The sequence below is a fragment of the Zootermopsis nevadensis genome, unplaced genomic scaffold, assembly GCF_977971745.1.
Source record: "Zootermopsis nevadensis isolate Lab colony 2312 unplaced genomic scaffold, Znev_1.0 Znev_ptg000010l, whole genome shotgun sequence".
Lineage (NCBI taxonomy): Eukaryota > Metazoa > Arthropoda > Insecta > Blattodea > Termopsidae > Zootermopsis > Zootermopsis nevadensis.
The window spans coordinates 13711971-13739833 of record NW_028259142.1 but is presented as its reverse complement, the minus strand read 5'-3'; the positions used below and the strand labels follow the sequence as shown (position 1 = coordinate 13739833).

Below are 27863 nucleotides of genomic sequence, written 5' to 3'. Positions count from 1 at the left end.
ATAAAGTCATTGTTAAAAGTAAATGAATGTGTGTTTATTTAATTTTTATTTAACAGGCACTAAATATTTCAGATTTTTGTTTGTTTCTGTGGTTTGAAAGACATTATTTGTATAAAAAGTTTGTGAAAATTTCCCTTGTATTTGTTGAAGTACTGTACCAGCCACCACCAAGGTGGTCTAGCGGTTAGAACGCTGGCCTTGTAATCCTGGGGTCCCGGGTTCGATTTCCGGTGGTGCCCAAATTTATAACTTGTGTTGGGCAAGGCCATGGTTCAGGTATCACGGAGTTTTCCTCCAGGGCTTCCCCGGTTTCTCCGTGGCATCCCAACAATTACTTCACATTCATCATCATTTACATACAGAAGAAGGCAATGGCAAACCACTTCTGAATCATTTGCCGAGGAAACGGACCTGTCGTCAGACAGAACACTAATAATAAAAAAAAAAACTGTAGCAGCATGAAGCATGGAGAAGTCTTACGCATTCTCAGCCCTCTGAACCAAGATGAGTATAATTTACTTGTAACTCCCTGGAATTAAGGTAAATTTTGATATTTTATTACACACATATTGAAAACCATTTACCTCCCCTAAGATGAAAATTTACTGAACTCCTCATGCTGGTTCCTGTACCCATATACATTGTTCACCACTCCCCCTATAGAACAGTTGTATGTATATGGGTATGTGGTGTGCTTGGTCTTGGAAATATTCAGTCTCTGTTAAGGGATATTGAAACTATATTAATTGCAGCATGTCCTACTGGCCTCCATTCTTCCTGCCATCAGTCGTTTTGTGTAAAAATAGCTATACACAAGCAGGAATTTGTTTTACTAATACATATAGATTATACCCAATTTGTCATAACAAACTTCTTATAAAAAGAAAAAACAGCAATAGCTTTGCATATATTGGTATGTTCGTTTATTTACATCAAGATATACAATGTCACATGACCCTCATTCCCTCTGCTGTTCAATTAAGATATCAGTTAAAGAAATGAGACAGTTCTGTGCAGTCACATAAATTCAGGTTTAAAACATCTGTTTGGATTACATAGGCCCTTTAAGAAAAACAATTTGTAATTGACTAAATTAAAGAACAACAGAATTTAAAAAATCAAACTCAAAAGACAGAAATGCCAATTTGATGCATCAAGTAATTCATGCATATGTTATTAAGAAACATTCTTCATATGGCTCAGAAAAAGTTCTTACAAAAAGCAATACCTGAAGTAGTGAACAGCAGAGCATATGGATTTTTAATAACATAACATTTATAATGTATCAATCCACTTCTGACTATGAACAGTTGTTTAGAAAATATTTACAATAACACATAACATTATAATAAGAAAAGATGCTGATATATGTTGCATTATTATTAAACATTTCAACAGTACACTATAAGTGTCCCATTAGTTTTGTTATTTCAACTATGGATCCAAATTTAGGGACATACAATAACAGGATATTATGATCTGTGTTCAACAAAATGTACTGCCAGTGCTTTGTGTCATCATAAAAATAAGTGGAACATACAGAATGTTTATCCAAGCACATGGATTATAAATCATATGTAAAGAAATAGAAAAACTGTTATCACCACTGTCAATACCCAGCACCAGAAAATACCAAAATGTATTAGTCTTTTCAAAAGATACCTTGGCTTCTCCATTCTTAAACAGTTATGCAATGAACTACTGCACAGTGCAACCTCGATATACCGAGAATTTATAAAATGGCTAAAAGCATATCTCTCTGTCCATCACCTGAGTCTAACTATGCATATTATAGTATGGAACTGAGGTTTAAAACAAATTAATGCAGGGAAATATTTATTCTTTGTTGAAGTGGGGATCTGGTAATATCAAAGTAACAAATAATTCAACATTCTCAACATCTTTAGCATTATCTGAACCAAGAAGTTTAATATTTTTCATACCATCTTCACACTGCCTCCACATTACAGATTTGGCTCAGCTCGTTATGGCTTGGTATTTACTGACCAAAAAATAATGTATGCAGTACTAATTACTCTTATATTTACACATATTCACTTCTCATACTGTTATTACAATGGAGAAATGTTATTTTGAGTGGTATTGCTGAGCAGAGTGTAGCATGTATTATTTCTTTTTGTTATGATGGGGTGAGACTATGTCTCTATGTACATGTGACCACTAACAGGCCCACTGGCCATCCCCCAGATGGCACATGAGCAAATATGAAGTAATGGTAGAATGAAAAGTATATGGGAAAGTCACAGAATTTGAAGAAATAACTTGCGCCAATGCCACTTTGTCAACGAAAATTCCACATGGACTACTCGGAGTAAAAATGGTCTATACTGTTAGAAACAGGTGGTGAACAGCCTATGCTAGGGTACAGCCCCAGTGTGTGTGTCATACTAACCCAATACCATCATAAAGAACTGAGGTAAATGACAAACAGAACATTCTTCTCTCAGACTAAGAGACAAAGAGGATGGGTTAAAGATATGTTTATTGACCACCAGCCACAAATAGCTTCAGAAGCAGTACTGCAAGAAAGGGGCACAAACAGCCATACCAGATGATACACCATTAAAATAACCATTAATACAAGAGAGGGTGGACTACCATTCATAAATAACTTAAGAAGAAATACTGCAAGTGCAGTCAGTGAAAAAGTCATGGAAGAAATTTGGCAGCTAGTTAGGAACTGCTCATTTTATATAAAATTTTACAGGTATGTAACATTAAGAAACTGACAAATCCAATTATTTTGCTCAAGGTCTCAATTTTTTTTAAACCATGCATGTTCTATCGTGGTTACACTGTATTTGATTCCAACAGCCTTGTGTCATTCGAGTAATTGGTATTACAGCACAATGCTGAACCAATCCACTGACTATTAATCAGAAAACCTGTGTTTATATGATTAACATAACACTGAAAGTTAATTCTTAACAGAGAAAGACATACTTTTTCTACTGTATACTGTACTGCAGGTCTATTAGTAGGGTGAACACAACACAATAAACTTGACAATTCTGATATGATATGTAGGCAAAAAATGTAATTCATTTCATGTTACTGATGCCCACCCGTCTTCTCATAAGAGTGGTAACCTCGAGAGCTGATGCACCTCTAAACACACACAGAGTTAAAAGTGATAACAAGTTCAACACGAAATAATATACTTGTCTGTAAAATCTCTCAAATGTAAATCAACAAGGCTAAATTACATAGCTTAATACTTGCACCATGAAAAACTGCCAATCAATATGTTCCTAAGATTATCCTAATGAATATATTGAATATGGGCTTGTAATAAGCCCAGGACTGCTGACAACAGCAAATCTTTATCAAAGCAATTCAAGTGATTGAAAACAATAACAAACAATGTCATTATTCTTACTATAGCAATGACAAGTTCCAGGGATAAATTCTTGATAGTTGATATTAATTCAGCCAATGCACTCTCAGAACACACAGACTTGAGTGCCATTCTAATGTATTGTATAACATTGTGTTGCTTCCTAAGACACTGATTTAGTGGTCTCGTTTGTTATTTGGAAAGTACAGGTATGTTAAAGTATACAGAAAAATAGCATAATAACATTACATTTTATGTTTCTTAGTTACACTCTTCACACAACAGTTATTTACAAGTAAATTCATGCACTTTGCACATCATATATTTCATGTCATCTGATCTACTGACATGTTTCAGGCAAAATAAGTTTTGTACAAAGTACATTAATTTATTTGCAAATAAATGTGTCAAGATGGTAACTAACAAAGATTCAAATAGAACTACATGATGCAAACATAAAAGCTGTTAAAAATTTTATGTTCACAACATCTACAAATGTGTGATTCTATAATCTGAAGGAATGGAGAAACAGTAGCACTTTACACAATTTGACTGAATTTGACATGTCTCTCATAGGGGCTGATACAAACACATTCTTCTGTCTTGATCTGTCAGTTCATGCTATAATACCAGTGATGATTCCACAATGATAGTTTGCAACAAACAGGAATGCCAAACAACTGGAATATATCCAAATGTTTTGCTATTGATAACTGCCAATATAAATTAAAATACTGTAATATTTTATTTAGAAAACTTCATACTACACTTTATGAGGATAAATATCTTATACAAATGCTTCAGAATAAATTAGCTGCACTAAATCAAAAGCAAACACAACAAACATTACATGATGCAAAATTCTTATATGAAGGAGAACTCAAAATCAGTTGTCTTCCACTGACACTGACCTTAATAACTGTGAATGGAATCTAAAATTTATAAGACTTGTTCCAATTTTGTTTACAATGTATGAAATTTACTAATCTTTCTTTTCAATTTCTCAAATATTGAAACATTTCAATTTTGATAAAGGTACAGTATCAGTAGCTGGCATTCCCATGTCAACTACAGGATTCACACTGAAGCCTAAGTACAAACTGGCAAATTAGGCAGCATCTTCATAGTGTTCAGTTGTGATCTGGGCACCTTGTCTGCATTATTCGAGCTTTTGGTAGTGGCGTTCCGCCTTTGGATGTCCCAGCAGATTCCTCACAAACATGAACTACAATACCTGGCTGGCTGCCTGATGGTGGATGCAATTCATGTGGCTCTCCTGAAGAACATAAAATGTAAGCCTACATTAATTCATTTAATGAAAGGTTGAATCTAGGTGTGCAGAAAGTTACATTTTCAAATACTTCAAATTCCTCAATTTACAAACTGCGTGCAGATAATTTGTCTATGTCTAAAAAACATTCCACAATTCTCAGCAGCATCTCATTCAGAGGCAAGCTGCTTTCAAATGCAAGCCATGTGTCAGAGATCAAAACTAACTGAAATGAATTTCTTGCAGCCTAAAGATGATTACAAATTCTCTGCACATTATAAGAAATTTAAATATGCAAAGACAGCAAGACAATATGTGAGGTTTCCCAAAAGTAATTTATTTGCTTTATTCCAAATTACAACTTTTTGATGGTATTTACTAGTTGAAGGTGAATGTTGGCTACTGAAACCAATTTAACAATCACAGTATCTTCAGTGAAGATAAACTCTCTCATCCCCTCCTTTCATTCTATGACTTATCCACTGTTTAAAAATTGTAATGGGCTTTTACCCCTAATAAAGCCATCCACGTGAATTCAAATAATTTTGTTTCTGATTTCTCACTCTGCACTTCTGTTTCTTTTGGTGAAGCTGGGATAGCTCAGTAGGATTTGTGGTTCTCACAGTGGTGCATACAAAGATGGCTGTCTTCTGGGCTGTAGTGCCATGTAGTCTGGTCAAGGTTTACCAATGTTTCAGAGGTCCTTGGCCAGACTACATAGCACTACAAACCTGAAGACAGCCATCTTCTGGGACAGCTCAGTCAGTAAAGTGATATACTATAGGCCAGATGACCAAGGTCCAATTTCTAGCAGGGGCAGGACCATCATATCCACACCAGCTCTGAAGCCCACCCAACCTCTTGTCCAAAGGGTACTGGTGGTTAAGCATTTGACCACTCGCCTACACTAGTGCCAAATCTAAGAATGTGTGAACCTTTACCTCCACACTTTCTACATCCCTTTATGGTATAATTCCTAGGCATAGGATCAACTTTACATGTACCCTTCTTCAAGAATGTATGAAGCTGCACCTACACATTCCCATTACTTCATGGTATGATGCCTAGGCACATGACCAACTTTAAATTTTCTGCATTTCTTTCAGATCACCAGTCTCCTTGCTAAACATCTGTTTGTTGCAATAGCTTCTTAATGCTTGAACAGTTTAGTTTTTTCTGCATTATAATGGTGATACAAAGTGTGTTGCTTGCTAGAGAACAGCAAACCATTCAAGTGAATATTTACTTAGCGCAAGAAAAGAGAATTTTTAAATGTGTTCAATTACATAATAAATAAACATCCTAAGTGAAATATCAGTTATAATGTGAGTGGAGCAACTTAATCATTTTGAAAGTTTCAGTTTCTACAGAAGTAAAACTAACTCCTCATATCATCAGAACAGATCAGCAGCTGATGTGTTCCATTCTGAAATCAGTACAGGAAATTCAGTTCATATCCTTATCACTGATAACAGGTGTCACTGTATAAAATATGAATGCAGATGAAGCCATCTTCAGTACTCTCCGGATTGAATACACACCTGGGGTCAAGTTTGCTATAGCAGCTAAAAGATCATAATTCACTAGTGGTTCTCCTTCATCTCTTGGCTCCCAGCCAACTGGCGGTGATGCTGGTGGAGAAATCAAGAACTGCTTAACTGGAGCCGGTGGTTGCAAGTGTTGGTCCTCTAAATCAACTGGTGAAACAGGCTTGAATAAAGAATACATCTTATTAAACAAGGCATTTGCTCAGGGGTATGCATATGGGCAAGTTATCTTGTCACTAATCTGAAAATTAAGCAAGTGAATACAGCAAAGGAGAATGCACACTGGTTTCACTCGGCTCAGTTTGACTAAGGTGTTGGTCCTTGCACAATTTTAAGCTCCTTCAGACTCTACCAATGAAGCTATTGCACGCTACTAATTGGAGAATCAGAGACTCTGATTTGGGTGCATGAAATATGTGCCAAATAGAATGGAATACAGACAATTTTACCATCTTTTTAATAACTTAATGAGGATGGCAACAAATTTTTCCAGTATTTTCAAACATTGTGCAGCAATTTGTTTCACCTCATGGATATACCTCTAGAACAGGGGTTCTCACCCTTTTTCGCTGGCATACCACTAATTCTAATTTAACACATTAAATGTACCACTAACCAAATGCGTTCAGGGAAATCTTATTTATGTTAATATTATCTTTTGATTTTCTTACTTAGTTTGCATACCACTCAACATTGGCTTGCATACCATAGGTTGAGAAATGCTGCTCTACAGAAATATAAATAAAAAAAAATTAATGCAATTTCTCCAATAGGATAGTAAGTGGTGACTCTGAAGTAGGTCTAAGTCTTTTTTATTCCATACTTTACATTTAGAATTGCAAGACAAATCAGGGGAAGTGCATTTGTAATTATAATAAAAAGTTCCATATTTTATAAAAAGTTTAATATTTGTCCCTAACACTTGGCCATAATCATTTGGATGGCAACATGTTTATGTAATTTTTTGCAGAATTACACTTGTTCATGGTAGCCCAGTGAGAATAATCTACTGGTCTTAGAATCTCACAGGAACTACTACTGATGCCTTCATGATCAGAAATCCATTTCAACATTTCTCTTCATTTCCAACTAGGTAATTGTTGTGGATGTCAATGGTCTATAATTTCAGTTTTCCAGTACTGGTGTGTTCAGTGTTATCAAACACAATGATATTTGTCATGTATTTTGGTAAATATATACAATTAAAGCTAGAGCATCTTTTTGGAAAGGCTGTATTATTAGGAAGTGAACGACTGAAAATCTTACATTTGTAAATGGATTTCTTGTCTTACCTGTGCAAAGTAGCAGTTGATTAAAGTATCTCCAAACTGTGTCTGGTGCATGTGTATTCTAGCCTTAGCAGCAGCAGCTGGGCAATTATAATTCACCCTCATACGCCTAAAGCTTCTGAAAAATTGGAATGAAGCTGGTTCGCCAAACTGAGTGAAGAGTAATTCCAGTTCTTTCTGAAAAGTGTAAGACAAAAACTACAGCTCTAAAAACAAAGTATAGCATTAGTAAACACTGTGAAATTCAACTGGACAGCATATCTGCTATTTACAGACTTCAAGAAAGTCTGTTATTCAGTTGCAAGAGAAGTGCAAAATTTTAAATGAATTCAGTATACCCATACAATTAGTTAGGCTAATTAAAATCTGATGAAAAGCAATCTACAGTCTGATGCAGTTTCTATTCAGAATGATCTGAAACAAGTAGATACTTTAACACCACTATTTTCCACTTCACTTTAGGACACACATATGAGAAGATACAAGAAACAAGGAGGGCTTGGAACTGAATGGGACATATTAGTTTCTGGTCTATATACAATGCAGAGAAAATAACCTGTACTTATATATTATTATATACAGATAGTGAATTAAGTGTACAGCCTTTACATGTATAGTCATTTACTTTCTACATCAATTTGGTAATAAACATTTTGAGTATAAATTTAAATATTTCTAAATATATTTTGTAATTACAAAGAAATTATTATTAAGAGTGTAATTATGTATATGACTAGGCATACTTTAGTATTTTCCATTCTTAGGGTTCCTGTATGTACCTATTGTATTTCTACATATCTTCTAATGTAATATACCAAATATCCAATGACTGTGATGTCAGTAATGAGGCCATTCCCAGTCAGAAATATCATACAAACATGAGTCGTTCTCAACATTTATGGAGCTATGGACAGAACATGATTACATAATGCACTTCCTGTGTGATAGGGCATTCCACATTTCAGTTGACATATGATGGAATTCCCAAATGAGCCATTTCTTGGCCAACATATTAGTCATGATAGTTCGTAGAAATGGCCTCTGTGGCCACTGGACCTCGCTCCCCATGAAGAACATGGTGTATGAATGCAAAGTAAACAGAAAAAAGGAAATACATAATCAAATTATTGATGCCACAAGACACATAAATGACTCTGTTATTCTCCACAACCACTGAAAATCAAATTTATTCATGATATTTCTAACTGGGAATGACCTTAGGAATACAATCTTTTAGTATTGACATTCTGTCATCAGACACTCCATCCTATTTGTTGTGACCTAAGGGATGCATCTTATATGTCTACTGAAATAAGTATCAGACTTGAATTCAGTTTACATACAAAATTCTAAATACCTCAATGAAAAACACAGTAAAAAAATTGTACATTCTGAAAAAGTGTCCCTAAGATTTGTGCCAGCCAACTTCTAAAACCAAGCTCACAAATCTACACAGAAGTCTTGGTAAAACCAAAGCAAACCTAACACAGCAGGAAAACTGCAGGACCAAAAACTGTTGTGGAATATTGTGGGGCCCAAACAATATTTTGCACTTTAACTACAGTAACAACATAAAACATTACTTTTTTTTTCTCATCTTTGAAGATGAAGCCATCTAGATTTGTAACTATCAATGAAGTTGGAAGATCTTCATCATGAATCAATTCATCCATAGTTCGTGCATCATCTAAATTCTGTCTAGGAGCATCATGATGAAGTTCTAATTCAATGTAATTTGGATGAACATTGGGCAAGCCATCTACTTCGTTGATAATAATATCATTCTCATCATTTGACATTGGTTCATCTGAATCAACAGCCATTCGCCCTTCTTGCTCTTCCATTGTGATATGCCAAAGTTGATTTTGTAAGGCCAAGTACAGGTTACAAAGCTAAACAAAAACAAAACATATTACACACGTAAATAGAATACTAAAATGTTGGTATGGTAAAGTTTCCCTTGTGCCTTAGCAGCAAAAGCACGGATCTCTGCAAGATATAAATGGAAGAGGTCAGCTTGGCGCTTCGGTAGCTTTACCTCCGGTACCAACTACTAGCATGTAGGTTACAATGATAGGAGTAAGAGTCACACGCTTATTATTTGTAACGCAATTTGTTGTAGATACTTCCAAATAATTATTGTAAACAAATGGTCAATATTTCAAATACAGAGTTTCAGTTCCCACATGTTTACACAATATTTCACCCGCCGGCACCCACAAGCCACCTATAGCACATTTATTTTAATAGTCCAGTTCTTACATTGACATTACCACTTCTGAGCTTATTTTATTTCACAAGTTCATGTCGAAGAAATAAATGTCTGTCTGAATTAAAATATTCATCAATATCGAAAATGAATAATGTTTCAATTGATTAGACTCATTGACGGGAACATGAAAGCAGAAACACCTTTGGCCTTTCAAATTTGAACGTCAGTGATTTGTTTATAAGTTTCGGTAGACCTCCGCAGTAGTCTGCTAGCTCTAGTGCAGACAATCCGTAGCTAAATCATAAGTTCTTACTTCTAATTGTTCATCTATGGAACTATTGGAATTTTAAATTACGGCTGTCATAGAATAATATCAAAGAGAAAAGGAATACAATCTGTAGCTAGTGCAGTTTCTGTTATGACGTAGGTTGTGAGAAGGTAGTGCATAAAGATCTGTTTAGGGTACTTTGATGAAAGGATTTTGGCTTAAACTTTAATTTTTTTATTGGGGTAAAGGTATCTTAAACAGAGAAATAACTTTTTTAAAATTTTCGTAGGCTTTAAAAACGTAATGTGAACGATGGCTGTGCCTGGTTGGTGTGGTTTGTTTTTAGTGATGTAGTTATCAGAATGCCCAAAAAGATGATTACAAAAAGTTGCCCAAAATGTGTCCAACAGGTTAGTACAATGTGTTATCTCGTTAACGTGACTGTATAGTGCCATTTGTTTCGTCATATGTTTAGAAAAACAATCTAAGCAATAAATACGACCTATACCATTTTCCTTGAGTAAATGTAACATTGCCTTTAATGTAAGTTTCATAAAAAGTTCACTTTGTTGATGGAACCGTCACCAACTGTGATCCCAGAATTCCGTCAAAATTAGTTACATGATATTTTATGAAGATGGGGAGGAAGCACAGGTTGCAAGTTGTTCTTATTTTCCTGGTATAAGTATCAAAAATAGGATTTTGCTCAACACATTCTGACCCCACCCCACGTTAAAATTGATCAGTTGACAAGGATTCTTAGAAACCCAATTGAAAATGTAGTGAATACAAAATAGGTGTCAAAAGACTGCATGCAGAACGTCAATGCTTAGTCATTAGCACTGTTGTTTGGTGTTTCTGAGGGTTATGTTTCAAATCTTGGCCTGGAGATCACCTGTCCCCAGTTTTCATGGTTTTTCACAGTCCCTCAAGGCAAATGCCAAAATAGTGCCCTAAATTAGGCAACAGCTGCTTCATTCCAACCTTCCCAGTTCATCATTAGTATATATATATATATATATATTCTTTAGTCATATATAGTTATAGTTAACTAGATAATAACAGTGTGTGCATGAATTTGGCTCCATCTCTCATCCTCTTCCTGTGGCTCTGTTAGCTGTTATTCCTGTTATCTCCAGCATGTTCCTCTGAAATGCTGATGTAGAATCTTAGGATTGCATAGTGCATAAACCCTCAAGACTACAATCTAAACTCACACCATCATGAAAACCTCAAATCCTACATGATGTAAATGGTTTACTAACATTTGAATGTCTTCCATAAGAAATTACTTTAAGTTGTAAAAACTATGATCATGATTCTGACACATCAATGTTGTTATTCAGCGCTTATAATTTTAAATAGGTGAGTCTGTATGTAGCTTTCTTAGTGGATAGGTCTTCTGTAAAACCAACTGTTTGTTAAACAAAATGCCACTGCAGTTTAAATGGTGCATAACATTCTTAAATATTTTAGAAAACCCTGTTAAAAGAGCAATTGCTCCATAATTTGATATATTTGACTTGTCAGCTTTTTAGCATAGGATTGTTTTTACAATCGACCATAAATAATAATGAATTTATTTGCTTGGTATGCTATGTTTTGCAGCTGCCAGTAGCATGTAAAGCATGCCCATGTGGGCATAATTTTTTTTCTGCTCGGCGTGCAGTCATTACAGCACAAGCAGCAGAAGTGCGGGATGAAGGTATTACCAAGCGTAGGCGAACAGAGAGAGTGAAGCGAGGAAAACCAAATTATTATGATGCCCTGGAGTATGAAAAACAAACAAAAAAGGTAATTGTGTTTAGAAGGATAGAAACGTTTCAGAATACATTGTTGGACCCATGCCTGACATCCCAAAATCTTTTCCCAAAAATTTTTATGGTGGATTTTTCATACACTAGTCATGTTTGAAACAGGTGTTTTGTGGTTCTTTGACTCACCACCATGTGTGAGTGGCACTACTGTCAACAGTCTTTTTACTGCTAGTAGAAGACAGCCTGCTTGTTTGCACATGTTTAGTCAGTGTTTTTAATATTGTAGGATTTGCCATTTCAGTTTTGTGTACTGCGTACTAGTTTTACCCTTTAAAATGTCCAAAAGGTTAACAATGAGCTCTGAGGATTACAGAGGATTGATTAGAATAAAGCAAGAAGTTCAGTTATTGATGAAGTTGGACAATTTTATTGTTTATTTTGTCTGTATTAAATCTCTTCTACACAATGATCCAAAATCCAGAAAACCCTAAAATTTAAATGGTGTATTTTTATCCAAAGCAAAAGCGGAGTCGGAATGCCAGTGACATCCCTGGTGAGCAACACAGAAAAGGAGACTACATAGATGGCCAGCATCAACTGAAGAGAAAAAGAAAAAAGAAGGTCTCAGTTGAGAAAGAGCATGAGGAGAAAGATATTTCATTATCAGCAATCTCTCCTGAGAATAGCCTCAAGTGTTTTGTCATTCTTGCTGAAATAAACAGAAAAATTGGTTCCACATCATGGAGGGAATAATAGCATTTTAATCTACTTCTGTTTGATCAAGGCTTTTATATTGTTTGAATATTGGAAATATAATATGCATTACATATTGGGTATGTTTGACTTATACGCTTTATTGTTGTTATTATGAGACTAAGAGAATGCAAATTCTACATGTAAATTGAAGACTGGCCTTGATCTGGTCAACTGAATTATGTGATTTTCTTTCCTAGTTTGACTCAAATATTCAGAGCTTTACTGTGTAAATTTTGAACATTTTCAACTGAATTCAGTTGAGATCATAGATCATTGTTTTATTCTGTTTTGTGTTGCTTCATTCTAAAGATGAGAATTCCCCTCCTCACATCCATTATATCCTGTGCATGTCTGGATAACTCTTGAATGAGAGAGTTATCCTGTTGATTTTTTATTTTTGTTAGTATTAGCAACATTGTCGACTTGCAGACTTTGTATGTGGGAGCAGTTGCATGTATTATATGATTCTGCAGCTTTGTCTCTGAAGTAATGTTTGTTCAGGTAATAAAGGCAAAATTACTTTTTTTAAATTTCGGTTATTGAAAGTGCACTAAAAGATTGTGATGTAAGTAGTGTTTTGGGATGTAGGTATAGAATTACTGTACCATCTTCATCACATTATTGCCACTGAGAAACAGCCCAGGCAGTCTCATATGCTATCTTCTCAAGGTATTATTGTTAATTACATACTCTTTAGTAACATTGAGCAGTTTCATATAAAGATATTTTGAAGTACAAACATAGCAACTACACAAATTTCTGATGGTTTGTTTCCTTAGTATTGTGTTTACCATTGACATTGCCACTATTGTCATCATCATACTCCAAATTTTATGCTGTAGAAATTTTTGAACATAACTGACAGCAGAACGAGAGAAAGCTAGTGTTCTGCTAGTCAGTGTAAACTTTGCTCGACAAGTTGTTGGTTATTACTTTTTATAAATTGATTGTGTATAGAATATGTGATGGTAATTTGTTGAATGGATGACAGACATCTAACTCTGTGGTCGCAAACCCAAAGATGCAAAATTGCACATACCAAGACCTGCATTTGGATTCAATTCTGAGTCCATTTTACCTACTGACATCTGCAAGAGCCATGTTAATGTTTCCCTCTGATCTCCTTCTTGGTCTTCCAGGTTTTTAGTTTCAGTTATTTTTTGTATGCATTACTTGCCCTTCCTATCCTATATACATGCCCAGTTCATCATAGGTTCCTGTATAAAGTGTTTTTCATTCTGTAATATTCCGAAGTGCACATGTGGCTCATCCTTCTTGAGTCCAAATGTTTTCCTAGCATTTTATTTTCAGGCACTTATAATTTATTTTTTCTTTCAAAACAAGAGATTACATTAGATTATGTGAAATGCATATTATGGATGTCAGGATAAACAATTTAGTTGTGAGTTCTTCCACTCATACTCCCATAGTAAATGCTAAACAGATTGGTGGTGTAAGCTAGTAGCCTCCCCCCCCCCTTATTTTATTGTATGGAAGATGTGTGGAACATAGAAGCTTAGTTCATGATGACAAATTTGCTGCTACGTGTTCATTAGTATTCTGTAGTGCCAATTTTCATGTAGTTGTCATATTGTGAATAACTTGAATCACATTGATAATTTTTGGTAAAGAGCTCCAAATTTCCATGTCACTGCTTCTATTCAATCCAGATATTTTCTTCAATGCCCCATTTTCATGCAATGTAACACTCCATTTCCCTCAGGACCAGAGATCAGATATCATGCCCATAAAATGGATATAAACTAACTAACTAGATGGCTTACCGAACCCGAAGGTTCATCACCGAATTAACCAAAGCCCTCCACCGGACCCTGTCCTGGGCCAACAATATCCAGTCTTCTTCAACTCCTATCTCCCATAGATCCTGCCTGAGATTATCCTCCCATCTACGTCTAGGTCTCCCCAGCAGTCTCTTCCCCTCAGGCTTCCCAACCAATACCCGGTGCACACCTCTTGTCCCATCCATGTGCGCTACATGCCCAGCCCACCTCATTCTTCTCGACTTAATCACCCTGACAATACTGGGGGAGCAGTACAGATTTTTAAGCTCATCATTATGCAGTTTTCTCCATGCCCCATCGTCTTCTCTCTTAGGCCCAAATATCCTCCTCAACACTCTATTCTCAAACACCTGCAATCTGCGTTCCTCCCTCTGAGTGAGAGACCATGTTTCGCGCCCATACAAAACAACAGGCAAGATTATTGTTTTGTATACTTTAATTTTCAGGTTCTTAGAAATCAGACGGGAAGACAAAATATTTTGAACTGAGAAGTAGCAAGCATTTCCAGAATTTAATCTCCTCCTAACTTCCTCATGTTTAGTATTTTTAGGAATCAAAAAGATGAAATATTCTTAACTGAATGGTAGCAAGATTTTAATCTGCTTCTTAATTTCTTTGTGAACAAAATTTAGATTTGTTACTCTCATTCCATATATTTGCACTCTGCCCAGATTTTTAAATAATTTATAAGCTGTTTTTATCCTATGCTCAGTGACTATACCTAAAAAGTTGAAAATCTTGCAAGCAGTGCATCATGCTGAGTGTATATTCAGTTTTGTATTTATATGATTCTGTTAACATAATCAGAGAAGAATGCAGGTGAAGTATGTTTATTCCTGAACAATTAAGATTAAGTCATGATTGTTTGGAAAAAAATCATTTACGAAGGTGCCTGTTAATTATGTACTTTTAAAATTTTGTTTTACTGGAAGTATACCTATGTAGAAATGCTAGTAATTAGCAAGCTATTATTTGTACTATACAATGTGAGACAGATGACAATTATCCAGAAAACTAACTCTGGTTTCTCTTGCTTTTTGCTGGTCTTTGAATCAAGTAAAGTTGAGAACCACTGAGCCTGGTGACTATATAGCTCATTCATATCTCTTCTTGTAATAAATATGCACATGATGCTGACCACTCATCTTTGTATAGTGCTAAGATTATGAATGCATGGAACCTTACATCTACTGTTCTGTGTGTTCATAGTGTGGTGGATTTGTTTATTTATGGTTTGGGGGCATGGGTGTATGAATGTGAAAGAAAATAAGTATTCAGAATTCCCATTTTTATTGGTTAAGAATATAGATGTGTATTGTTTCATTGTGGTAATAGGTTTGTTAAAATTCTTATACCTCTAGCATGAATGATTTGTCTTGCTTTATCATGTGATGGCATTGACCTTTCCCCAGCATTTGAATAGGAGCCAAGCCAAGGTCAGTAAGATAAGATATGTCATTGTCTCCCAGTTTGAGATGCTGGCCTATTATCCCTAAAGACACTTGTCGGGAGAGAACATTTTATCAGCAGGATTAGCATACAAAGGTTAAGGTATGTATATATGTATCAGCTGATATGGGTCAGTCTTCCTGAATCAAATCTTTATTTTTATCACATGTTAGTAACCTTTTTTATGATACATGTCTTATTTTCCACACAAAGTAAATGGTATTAGTAAGACAGTACACTACACCAAAAAATAAAACCCATTAAGGAGGCAAAGAAACAGTTTTGCCTACTAGAACATAACTCTTACAATGTAACATTTGATTTTTTAATATTAAATCGGAGACACTGTTAACTATGTTTGTGGTTGGTTGGCTATTACTGGAGGTTTTTGAAATCTGATGACTGTCCTCCACTCTGACATCCCTGTATATTTATTTGAATTAATTATACACACAATGAAATATTGATAACACAAATTCCATGGATTAGAGTCCTTGAGAAGCAAATAGGCACTTATTAAAAAGTTAATCTTTCAAGGAGCATGTAGGTTTATTGCCAAGTTTGCAAGAGCTGTGTGAGTCCAGTTTACTCTTTATTATGTCCTGTATTTTACTCCACCACTTGTGAAGTTTCTTACTGCCTACACCAGGGAACAATTTCTTGTAGTAATTCATAAAGGCAGACATTGTATCATAATATTGATTGATTCAGCTTATTTCACAATTCTATTTGACTTTCTGAGATTATATAGCATAGATTTCTGTAGCGATTTTTTTTTTGACATAAATACGTCTATACTTTAGGGTCAGTGTCATTCGGCAAAAAGTGGAACGAAAAAGTGTAACTTCATTGTTATGTTACCTAGGAAACGTCAAACTTCATTATGTTACCTTGGAAATATCATCTGTTTACTCAGCATTGTTGTTACCTAGCAAACGTCATCTGTTTACTCAGCATTATTGTTACCTAGGAAACGTAATCTGTTTACTCGGCATTATTGTTGCCTAGGAAACGTCATCTGTTTACTTAGCATTGTTGTTACCTATAAAACATTACCTTACCTTACCTTAACTTACCTTACTTTACCTTACCGTACCTTACTTTACATTACCTTACCTTACATTACATTACATTACATTACTTTACATTACATTCAGCTACCACAGACCCATTTCCAGCGTAACTAATTGAAGTTGAATAAGCAATGTCTTAATCAAACTTATCTCAATTGTAAAGCATGTATAAAGGAAATATTTAGATTAATGCCAATATATAAACTTCCTTTCCGTATAGATTTATTTACGTCAAATTCTCCGGAACCGTAGTTCCACTGTCAATTTTTTTTTTTTGTATTTTGACTCTTTAACATTATTACTTATTTTTCATCATGGTCACATTTTTTAAAGCATTTTAAAGTGTCCATGACTGCCCAGCAGACAGGGAAATGATCTTTGACCAGTCAGATACACAAACTCTGATAGTAGTTGTCAACAGAAACATGTTACATACCCATTTCTTTTACAGTGTTAAGAAATATTTTGTAACATAGACTGAACATACATTTGTAGGAGGAAGTTAAATAACTGATATTAAGTGAAAAGCCAGATGGTATCTTAAAACTTCAGGTGAGTTAGAAATTTCTGGAAAATACTCTGAACAAAAGTGAGTGATGGTTTAGTAAAGTGACTGGATATATGATGGTTGACCAAGATTCAATTCTTGACAAGGGCAGGGAGTTTTTCTTTGCCACCACTGTATCCAGAGCAGCTCTGGGGCCCACCCAGCAAGTTGTCCAATGGGCACTTGGGGCTTTTTCAACAGGGGTGAAGATGACCACCTCCATCTAGTACTCAGGTCAAGAATGTACGGAGCTTTACCTCTGTTACCCCATATGTTTCCATGGTGTAAAGAAGGAATAGATTTACTTTTATGCAATTTAACTGAAGAAAAATCACAGTTCTATTATCTGCATTTAGAAATGATGCATCCTTTTATCTTTGTTATATAAGAAAACATGATTGGAATGTTACAAGTATAGTTTCATATAAACAAATTCTGAGCCCAAGTTTACAGAAGTCTGGCTTAAAGCTTGTGAGGTCAAAGAATTGACCTTGGAAATTAGCAGTCATATGTATTTGAATATGCATAGACCCTTGATAATAAATGTAATTTATTATAACAGACAGGTTGCCAGGAGATGACACCTGCTCTATTAAGACGCACATTGTTAGGTTGTCTTCAGACTAGATTTTCCCACCATCCATTCAGCACTGGAAATCCTGCAGATATACAAGATGTGGTAAGTGTTTTTGTGTTCTCTGATAATGATGACTCATGCTTTAGTATAAGCATTGTATATATTTATTAACTTTAAAATTTTTAAAGAAATGTGTATCAGAGCATGGAAGTGTCTGCTTATATGATGATAAATGAGTAAATATTAGTAACCTCTGCTAGAAAATTTTTGCCACTATGTATGAACTTAATGACCATCATTTTTTTCATAGCAGTGTTTCACCTTAACATATACTAGTCTACTAATTATAGTCAGTGCTGTATTCTAATATAATTTACAACTGGACAAATTACTGTTTTACTTTTATATTTCATTTCTTAATATTAAGTATTTCTGTTCTCAAAATCACATTATTTATAGCCTGTTTTCCTTGACATATCCAATCAAGTCTGCACTGTTTCAGTATAGTTTTTTTAAATGTGAGTGAGCAAAATCTAATGACCTGACATTAGTCCTATGAATGATTGAATGACCAATTCATACATCATCATAGACATCTTGATGCTTTGTAGTCTGAGCTACTGAAAAGCATTATTACATAAACTATAACTAATAAATATTGACTGGAATCTTCTTCATGTTAGGGTTCAGTGGCTGGGGATCTTATGAACACAATAGTGAATCTTTGTATTATGTAAAAGGCAGGAAATATATTGACTGAGCAACTGTCAGCTTCTCGTGAAGGCCACTGCTTCACATACTTAGTTGTTTGTTTGATAGTTTCTTTATTTACTTTGTTGATTATTGTCAAAATACTTTGAGAAGAATAACAAGACTGGAAAGATGTAATCCATACCAGGATATACAGTTTCCACATGTGTTCTTGACAGATATTGAATTTTCAATGCTTCTAGCAGAAATAAAAAAATTATATTATGCTGTGTAATCATTATTATCAGCGTCATTCACACAAGCATATCGATAGATTGCAGGCAATATAAAAACATATTTCTTCAGCTTAAGATCTATTGTGTAAAATTGTTTTCGTGGACTTATCCATCATCTATGTTTTATGAACCACAGTGTTTCAGACGTTGGTTCTACTTCAGATGAAATGACAGAAGAAAAAAAACAATCTGTTGGGGCCCCTGATCTGGCAAGTTCCAAACTTAGATTAACTTGACCAGGGGTCCCAGTTGATTAGGCACACTTACAGTCACATGGTCAGCCCATTATGTGCCCATTTCATGCACTTTATGCAAGTAATGCATACAAAATTAAATATCTCTACATACTTTCAGCAAGTGCAAGAGCAAATAAAGCAAAATCTAGAAGCATGTCACATGACAGAACTTGTTCGAGATTTTCTACATCCTGGCGACTTCTACAGGGCTGTACGTAATATTGGTATAAGTTTCTTCTGTGGTGTCCCAGACTCATTACTTAAAGGTAACAAGAAAAATATCTTTCAACCATGTTTCACAAATACTGTAAAACTTATTTAAAATGGAATCCATTTCAGACAGAGTTCCATTTAATGTAAGTTTTTAGTAGTGGATTAAATATAATGGATATATATATATATATATATATATATATATATATATATATATATATATATATATGATCTAATGCACAAGTGACGCTTCTGCTTTTCTTTATTATTTACAGTAGTTCATTTAAGCATTCTACAAGTCTTGTTTATTACTTCTTTCCCATTTGTGACAGGACTATTCCTTATAAGATAAATTAAATAAAACACATCAGAACAAAATTGTTCTTTCCTAACAAGGACTGGGTAGAAAATCTCATCTGAGGCCAGTGGGATAGCTTTTGCTTGGCCCATGTCACATCTTTTATATTGGCACGTTATAGTTTGCCTTGCATGGGAAACATCCAGGGAACATTCTTTCAATGTGGTCAGTTTCTTTGGTATTGCATAATGTCTTCCACCACATTCTTGATTTGTAATAATTTCTATATTTCTTCATGTCTTATTTTGCCCTTCAGTGTAATTCCTAATATTAACCACAAGAACCTCTTCTTTGATGTTTTATTCTCTGCTGATCTTGTGATCTTAGCACCTATGTTTTGCTGCCACATATGATGACTGTCATGAACAGGATGTTATGCATCCTTACTGGCATCTGTGGCCTCATATTTAAGACATTTATTTTAATCACTGTTTAATTTGTTATTTTTCTTAATATTTTGTTTCACAATCAAGTTAATTTTATACATTGTTATATTGCATCATGTATATGTAAATGAATTTGCTACTAATTGGTGGTGGCTCAAGTTATATTGTCAGACTTCTTAATCTTTTTTACAGATTTCTGTGCATACGTTGCTTATAATGAGAAGGAGTCCCATCATATAATAACTGCAAATGAGGGCAATGCTATTGGTTTAGCAGCTGGGTATCATCTTGCAACAGGCAATGCCAGCCTTGTTTACCTCCAGGTAATTTTTGTCTCATTTAATATGAATTGACTTATTCAACTTAACAGAGTTTGTAACCATTTTCAGCTAGTGAGATATTATTTCTTAACATTCAGAGTTTTATTTCAAAATCGTAAGAAAGCAAACCACATCAAGCATACTCGGTGTGAGAGAAGATTGTCATATATTCACATCCCAGTCAAGATAACTTCTTTTACTGCTTGCAGTTTTAAATGTTGCAGGTGCTCCTGATGGGCAGGGTTAATTTTGTTTGGTTGGAATGATTCAGTAACATTAGTGCAAGAACAATGCACGTGAAGTGGCGTGAAGAACACCTTTGAAATGTTGGTGTACTTGAAAGAGTACACCTTTTCAGACTTGTTGTTAATATTAGTATTTATTGTCTTCTTGGGAACTACTTATTGCTTAAGTAGAGGTTTTGTATGCTTTAAATTTGTTGAATGTAATTTCAAAGATTTGTGCTGTCACCGGGTGTTCAAGATTTGAATGAGATATGTTTCAAATACAAGTGTCATTCTTACCATCCAGAACTCTGGATTAGGCAACACTGTGAATCCACTTGTATCACTTGCTGCCCCAGAAGTATACTCAGTGCCTATGCTACTGCTGATTGGCTGGAGAGGAGAGCCAGGAAAGCGTGATGAGCCCCAACATATGCTTCAGGGGCAGATTACATCTCAACTGCTGGGCAAGTACATATTGTTATATTGCTCTTACTGGGCATTCCTATATCTGACTCATGATTTCATTAAAATGTCTCTAAATACCAAATTATGTAACTGTAACAGAAAATTTCTCAGTCAAACCAGTATGCCTGTTGAAAATCAAGTTGATATTAACTTACAAAACCACGAAACTGATTCTGTACCAGAATGTATATATCCACCTGCCTTCATCATAGTAACTTTGTATCATTTTCTTGTGTATGACCCATGTTTAAAATTGTGTTGAATTTATCAAAGCAGATATTTGTGAATTCTGTGGAAAATATTAATCTTTCTTTCTTTCACACATAAATGCACAGATTTGGTGAATAGGACATTTCACAATTTGCACGCCCTTGATATATTTGTTTTTTCAGGTTGTTGAATTATTTCTTTGTAATGCACTACTGCCATGTAATTTTTCCTCTCTCAGACACACTACATATCCCATTTTCGCCACTGCCTGATTACATTGAAGGAGCCAAGAATGCTCTGAATACAGCAAAACAGTACATGGAGAACCATAGCAGTCCTTATGCACTTTTAGTAAAGAGGCAGACATTTTTACCATATAAACGTCCAAGACCAACTTCGGAGTAAGTGTCATAAATTAATTCTGGCATAGCAACAATAGGTTTGTATCTAAAACAAATAAACATCAATGCCAATAAGGTATGCAAAATAGTAAAGAATGAATTTGGAAAAATATGCGACTTGTAGAGTGTCTTCCCCCTCTTGTATTTACTTCAGTCTCATTTATTTTGCTTCTTATTTATGTAAGTTCAGGAAGTTTCATACTTTAGAAATCTTCACTCCTCCTAATTTAGCCTTCTTTCTGTTAACTTAGTTACTTATAATTTTCATGCTCCATATTAACATGTTTCATTCTTACAGAATTTTCTTCAAAATGTTGTAAATCTTTGTGAGATTTTATATAGTACTCCACATTTTGGAGAACACAGTGTTAATTTTGTTTTATTTTTGCAAGATCTTAAGATAGTTTGTTATTTTCTTCTTTTATTTTCAGATATCCATTGTCAAGAGAAGTGGCCCTTAAGATGGTTGTAGACTCACTTCATGACAGTGATGTAGTTGTCAGCACAACAGGAATGCTTTCTCGGGAGCTGTTTGAGCATCGAGTAGCACGAGAACAAGGCCATGAAAGGGACTTTCTTACAGTTGGATCTATGGGACATGCATCTACAATTGCTCTGGGAATAGCACTGAAGAAACCTAAACGACAAGTATGTGGTTATAAAGATGTGTGAATGTTGGTCACAACCTTCAGTTGGTGCATAATATAGTTATGCCCTTCAACTACACTGTTTAGTCATGTAAGTCACAGATACAGAACCTAAATAAATTAGTAAGATTTTCTATAATAAAATTACAATGAACACAATACTTTCAAAACATGATGTCCGTCTCTTGAGATGTTGTGCTGTGTAGTCTGGTAGAAGTTTGCCAATGTTTCAGTCATGCTTGCTGCCTCAATCATCAGAGACCTAAGCTGCCATATTATAGGTCACATATATATATATATATTATTGTGTTTTGTAACACTATAATCATCTCCTGTATTCTCGTGTTACAGGTATTTTGCCTGGATGGTGATGCATCAGTAATTATGCACATGGGAGCACTGTCAATAATTGGCCAGATGAGACCTCGAAATTTGAAGCACATTGTCTTTAATAATGGTGCTCATGATTCTGTTGGAGGCCAGCAAACAGCAGCATTTAATTCTTGCACATTCCGTATTACTGGTATTGCTGTCAACAGTGGATACACTCAGGTACAACATTGTAATTTTGTTTTTCAGACATACCAATATAATAAACTGTCCTAACACTTCTATTGCAAGATATTAGCAGAAAGTTTGTGAATCTTCTCCTAGCTCTTAAATGACAGTGTCATTTGCACTAATTGTAGAGAAAAATTGCACATGACAATATTGATTAGATAAACTACCATATCCACCACTCTATTGTTTGTTTGTTTGTTTTTCTTTAAATTCTCTGGTGGTGGAGGGGTAAAACTGTGCATGTGATGGCATAAACACACAGACTACATAGCAGTTACAGTTAACATATTTATTTTAGTACTTGCAGATGGAATAAAAATTGTGTGCAAATTTGTTTCAAGAATGGTGCTGTTGTTTGTGATTTTTCATTTCTTTCGTAAGTTCTGCTGAGTAAGAGCCTCGTATCAACATTTTTAATATTAATTCTATTCGTAGCCAAACTTTCTGAGAAACAAAATAAATTATACCAGAATTACATTATAAAATTACACGCATCTTTAAGAAATTAGTTATTTTTTTCTTGGAGGTATGCATCTCTTATAACTTTGATGTTAACATCACATGCATCAGTACTATGGGCCTCATTCAATGGGTATGAAGTGATTTTCCCCGATGTAAAGCAGCCATAGTGCCGAAGTCTGTACAATGTATGGAGCTTTATCTCTCTGCTTCCCACACACTTTTGAAGTGGTGCTTAGACACATAAACAACATTAGTTTTATTTTACATCATCATCAGCAGCAGCAGCAGCAGCATCACCATCTTTACCACAATATTGCTAATTTTTGTTCATTATCAGTTTAATTATACATGTGACAACTTGCAGGGAAAGGTAGCAGAGACTGCAAATGATTTGATGAGTGGGGTGCAGTGGCTTCAAGAAACTATTGGGCCAGCCATGTTGGAAATAAAAGTCCGCCCAGGTAGCAGAAAGGATCTTGGTCGACCAACACGATCACCCATTCAAAACAAAGTAGATTTCATGAATTTCTTAACAGTAAATGCATATGAATAGTTTATTCTGTATGAATTTCTTATTGAATAACATATTAAATACTTGCAGAATTACAGTCAGTATGATCTTAATGTTTATATACTGAGAGAGAAGACACACACAGAACCTGGTGTATGAAGTTTCACACAAAACTACAAAACATTGTGCATTTTGTGCTCTCTGGATTGTATTATGGTTTTCAGTTTTTGTCTGAAGAATAAGTGTGTACATTACATGTTTTTTGTCATATCTTGTTGCTGTAAAGTTGAAGTCACTTCTGTCTGGTTTCATCTTTAAGGAAGCAAGATTGTAGGGAACTAAAGGCAAGCTCAGCCACATTGTGTCCAGTAAAATGATTAAAACATTCTCTTGTAACCATATTAAATAGGCATCCTTTATATTGCTGATATTTTTTTTTTTCCAAGTAATGTCTGAAAATATAAGAGAAGTAGTAAGCTTTATGGGCTAGGAATCAGATTCTCAAGCAAAATCATCTGAAGTGTTTAATACTTATGTGTAAAATTCAAATCGTTTGATATTTTACTTTAACAGAAAAATATAACTTATACAGATATTCTGAATTCATAAGATACTGGAGAAAAAGCTGGAATACTGTGACATTGTTTGTCTCAAAAAATCACATTTGGCAAGATTCATATATTTTAGAGTAACTAAGAAATCAAAGTTTCATTCACAGAGTGCTTTAAATGTTGGGAATTATTAGAATTATAATGCGATTCTTATGCAAGTATGTACAAAATGATTATATATGGATCCCAACCATAAGTATAATTTTTGTAGCATTAGAGGTTTTCACGGCAGAGTCTGAAGATGGCTGCATTCTGGGTTGTTGTGCCATGTAGTCTTGTAGAAGTTTACCTTTTATTTCTTTTTTTCCTCCCCCTTCCTTCTATATCGAAGTGCAGTCTTAGGATTCTACCAAACTACACAGCGTAACAACCCAGAAGACAGCCATCTTCAGTATAATTTTTGATTTCCATAAATATGCCCATTCAAAAATCGTGAAACCTTTCTTAGGACTTTAATTTTTTCGGCGGGTTCCAGAAATTTAGCTTTCTGGACGTTTCATCGTTGTGTGGCAACTATTTAGTGCATTAAGTAATCGCCATTGCCAGTAAAGAGATTATTAACGGACAGCAAAAGAAATGTTTAATTATTTCATAACGGTTTATTTCACACCAATCCGTGATGTATTGTAAGAAGAAATCGGGCCTACTAAGATGGACGCTTTCACTTGTTTTTAAATTACAAATTCAACAAAACGTTCAACGAGTTGAGTGTACTCGCATCTAAGTTCACATAAAAAATACCAGATCGCGTACGAAATCCAGTAATTGCAATTATAAAGCTTTACTTCGAGGGACATATTGTAATATTAGGTTGGTACAGTGTGAATTCACGGATCATAGAATGTTAATTTTTGGATATTGTATTTGTCAGGGAACACGTGAGAAATGCAGCCTACTTACTATTGGTTGTAGTCTCTATTTTGTTCACGGAGTGTGTCTGTGTGATTTGTATGATCTTTGTACGTTACGCAGGATTTATGTGAGTAAATTTGTGATGTTATTCTGGTTGCTGCATTAATAAAGTGAACATGCCTGTTCCTCTGTTTCCTAGTTTGACACCTAAAATTACCGATTCCTTGTGGTTTAGTGTTGACAGACCCTGCGACGATGAAAATGAGATTGTGCAGCTGGAACAAGAACATCAAACGTGGGTAAGTTTGAATTGGATGCATCTTTTGAAAGGGCATGGAGGTAATTATGCATAGGTGGGAGACTACATGATTAAATGATAATGCTTGAATGAGGTGCAGTCATTCAGAGAACTGAAATCCATCTGTTATTTTTACAACTTCGGGTTAGAGCCGCCACAAATGTTTGGTGTTTACCAAAATTTCGGCAAACATTGCAGTTGCATTTTCAAGGTGGGTAGGAGGTGGGGTCAGTTTATAAGGCTGTATATAGTGCAGGCAGTGAATGGTGAGAGAATTTTTAATTCTCAATGAACTAAAATTCTAAAGTTCACTATTTATGTACATTTCGTTGAACTTCATAGTGATATGTGCCTTACTTGCTCTGTTCCAGCTGAACTCTATAGCACAGGAAGATTCTGACTTGATTCCTATTGGAAAAACAGCATCAGAGGTATTTTAAGTGATGTTAAATAAAAAATAATTATAGTTTTTAGTTCCAGCTTTGTTTTTAAAATATTCTTTGAGGCTAATGCAGTATCACCTCCAATTTACCTTTCCTGCTACCTGTACTTTTATACAACTCTGTCAGCGAGTGCTTGTAACCACGAAAGATATCACAGAACTGAACCATGAAGTCCCTAATTAGGAATCAGGTGTACATAATTATGCTCATTTGTCCTGTTTTAACTTTTATTTAATTTTGTTCCTGATAGATGTTGGCAAAGATCCAGAAAGAAATCAGTATAATATCTTTTTAAGTAATTGTTATTTAATTGGCATGTTGAGATAATTTATTAGCTACATCTTTCAGTGTGTCACACATTGCCATGCAAGGAGTCAAAATATGCAAGAAAGTAAAAGAAAGAGGATAAAAATATTTCAGTTGGTTAATAATGTGTTTGAAATATTTCACAAAGACATGTATTTTTTATGTTTATATCTCAAACATTTAATTTCACTATTTGTCTGGCAAGAATACACTAATATATCAAGATAATGCAGTGCCATGATTGACATGTCCAAGTAACCAGTAGTTATACCCTAATTTTTTAGATTAAAATGTCACAGATTTCAGACACACTAAAACACCCACAACAGGGATCACTTAGTTTTTTTAATTTTTTTCAGTAATGTTTTTCATATAGCATATGAGTATATTCAATTTTAAATTTCATAATTGTGTTTTTATGGTTAGAAAGTGAACTTCATGTAGTTGGATTTATGAAGAAAAAAAATGTTACAGCATCTTGAGGAAGAGGAAGAAGATGATGAAGAGGAAGATGATAATGATGATGATAGTGACACTCATGATGATGAAGATGATGATGAGTTAGACATGGAGGTAACCTACGAGCGGGACTCTCCTGTGGATGTAAGCATCCGTCTTGGTTCAGGACATGGTGTCAGATGAACAAGTTGAAATCTTGCAGGTGTATATTTTGTTACATATGAACTGGTTAATAAAGTGAGTCGAGGATTGTTTTATATATATATTTCTGCTTGTCAATATTTCACTGTTTTTTCTTATTATAGGAGGCAAGGTAGGGCCAAATGGGTGGAACACATTGCAAGTTAATTCAGAAGATTTTAATTGCTAGAGTACAGCCCCATTTAATGATGTTGGAGAGTCAGGTGATCAACATGATAAAATTGTGCAGTACAACAGCAAACTGCAATCCTTTCTTCTTCTTCTATTCAGTATTTTTTCTTGTTACAAGTGGCAGTTCTATGAGTAAGTTTTAAGGGAGTTTAGTGAAATAAACATTCATTTATTGCATACAGAAGCAGATATTTCATTCACACTCAGATTTCACCATTTACTTGTCAAATGTCTGATGCTGTGGGCCCTCACTTTTCTGATTGAACTTACCATCCTTTACAACCTTATTTCCATTTTGTTGCTATACTTGATTCTGTACTAGAGGTCTAGTAAAACAAATCAGGATTGAGTAGAAATTGTGCAGAGGCAGTGGGTTTGTCACTCACTACTCAAATGCACCCTACATGACTAAGGACAAGTTACCTTGAGCAACTGTCCCAGAATTGACAATAGGTCCAATCCTTGTAGTAGTTGGTGATGACATTGTTGGGAAATCACATGTATATTTAGGTGATTATTATCTTTTGCAAAAAAGTTTTAATTACAATTGATCACTTTTAAATAGTCATCAGTATCATACTATATACAGAAATTTATACAGTCAAAAACAGGATACTTTAGAAATTAGTCCACT

General features: G+C 34.8%; 4 protein-coding genes across 9 annotated transcripts; 3 read left to right on the top strand and 1 right to left on the bottom strand.

Moving 5' to 3' along the window:
• Window positions 1-896: 896 nt before the first annotated feature.
• On the bottom strand, window positions 897-9919 carry sra (RRM_RCAN_like domain containing protein Sra). Of its 3 annotated transcripts, none has more exons than XM_022087046.2 (5): window positions 9738-9919; window positions 9048-9356; window positions 7468-7641; window positions 6170-6338; window positions 897-4634 (listed from the first exon to the last, which is right to left on the bottom strand). In XM_022087046.2, the coding sequence occupies exons 2-5, from the start codon at window positions 9306-9308 to the stop codon at window positions 4489-4491; spliced, it is 750 nt and encodes a 249-aa protein (XP_021942738.1). In that variant the 5' UTR covers window positions 9309-9356; window positions 9738-9919; the 3' UTR covers window positions 897-4488. The 3 variants fall into 3 exon arrangements, with proteins under 3 accessions (XP_021942738.1, XP_021942737.1, XP_021942740.1); XM_022087045.2 differs by having other exon boundaries at window positions 9727-9918; XM_022087048.2 differs by lacking the exon at window positions 9738-9919 and adding an exon at window positions 9503-9710.
• Window positions 9920-9962: 43 nt separating this feature from the next.
• On the top strand, window positions 9963-12743 carry LOC110841469 (uncharacterized). Its single transcript, XM_022087049.2, has 3 exons — window positions 9963-10354; window positions 11553-11738; window positions 12221-12743. Exons 1-3 carry the CDS (start codon window positions 10307-10309, stop codon window positions 12452-12454), a joined length of 468 nt encoding a protein of 155 aa, XP_021942741.1. The 5' UTR covers window positions 9963-10306; the 3' UTR covers window positions 12455-12743.
• A 153-nt stretch (window positions 12744-12896) lies between these two features.
• On the top strand, window positions 12897-25650 carry LOC110841498 (uncharacterized). Of its 4 annotated transcripts, none has more exons than XM_087346059.1 (10): window positions 12897-17333; window positions 17891-18007; window positions 19246-19393; window positions 20277-20407; window positions 20936-21095; window positions 21545-21707; window positions 22139-22355; window positions 22706-22906; window positions 23742-23888; window positions 25587-25650. In XM_087346059.1, exons 2-10 carry the CDS (start codon window positions 17906-17908, stop codon window positions 25590-25592), a joined length of 1275 nt encoding a protein of 424 aa, XP_087202185.1. In that variant the 5' UTR covers window positions 12897-17333; window positions 17891-17905; the 3' UTR covers window positions 25593-25650. The 4 variants fall into 4 exon arrangements, with proteins under 4 accessions (XP_087202185.1, XP_021942810.1, XP_021942809.2 ...); XM_022087118.2 differs by having other exon boundaries at window positions 25551-25650; XM_022087117.2 differs by lacking the exon at window positions 25587-25650 and having other exon boundaries at window positions 12897-15810; window positions 23742-24309.
• Window positions 25485-27413, top strand: LOC147874258 (anaphase-promoting complex subunit 15B). Its single transcript, XM_087346063.1, has 4 exons — window positions 25485-25650; window positions 26021-26080; window positions 26873-27059; window positions 27163-27413. The coding sequence occupies exons 1-3, from the start codon at window positions 25528-25530 to the stop codon at window positions 27038-27040; spliced, it is 351 nt and encodes a 116-aa protein (XP_087202189.1). The 5' UTR covers window positions 25485-25527; the 3' UTR covers window positions 27041-27059; window positions 27163-27413.
• The last annotated feature ends 450 nt before the right edge of the window (window positions 27414-27863 follow it).

Coding starts and splice junctions, on each gene's coding strand:
- LOC147874258 (XM_087346063.1), top strand. CDS start 25,528: ATGCCTGTTCCTCTGTTTCCTAGTTTGACACCTAAAATTACCGATTCC. Junction 25,651..26,020: donor AACAAGAACATCAAACGTGG/GTAAGTTTGAAT, acceptor GCTCTGTTCCAG/CTGAACTCTATAGCACAGGA. Junction 26,081..26,872: donor TTGGAAAAACAGCATCAGAG/GTATTTTAAGTG, acceptor AAAATGTTACAG/CATCTTGAGGAAGAGGAAGA.
- LOC110841469 (XM_022087049.2), top strand. CDS start 10,307: ATGCCCAAAAAGATGATTACAAAAAGTTGCCCAAAATGTGTCCAACAG. Junction 10,355..11,552: donor GCCCAAAATGTGTCCAACAG/GTTAGTACAATG, acceptor TATGTTTTGCAG/CTGCCAGTAGCATGTAAAGC. Junction 11,739..12,220: donor ATGAAAAACAAACAAAAAAG/GTAATTGTGTTT, acceptor TTTTATCCAAAG/CAAAAGCGGAGTCGGAATGC.
- sra (XM_022087046.2), bottom strand. CDS start 9,308: ATGGAAGAGCAAGAAGGGCGAATGGCTGTTGATTCAGATGAACCAATG. Junction 6,339..7,467: donor TCAACTGCTACTTTGCACAG/GTAAGACAAGAA, acceptor TCTTTATTCAAG/CCTGTTTCACCAGTTGATTT. Junction 4,635..6,169: donor TATAGCAAACTTGACCCCAG/GTGTGTATTCAA, acceptor TATGTTCTTCAG/GAGAGCCACATGAATTGCAT.
- LOC110841498 (XM_022087117.2), top strand. CDS start 17,906: ATGACACCTGCTCTATTAAGACGCACATTGTTAGGTTGTCTTCAGACT. Junction 21,096..21,544: donor GATTACATCTCAACTGCTGG/GCAAGTACATAT, acceptor TTCCTCTCTCAG/ACACACTACATATCCCATTT. Junction 22,907..23,741: donor TCAACAGTGGATACACTCAG/GTACAACATTGT, acceptor GACAACTTGCAG/GGAAAGGTAGCAGAGACTGC.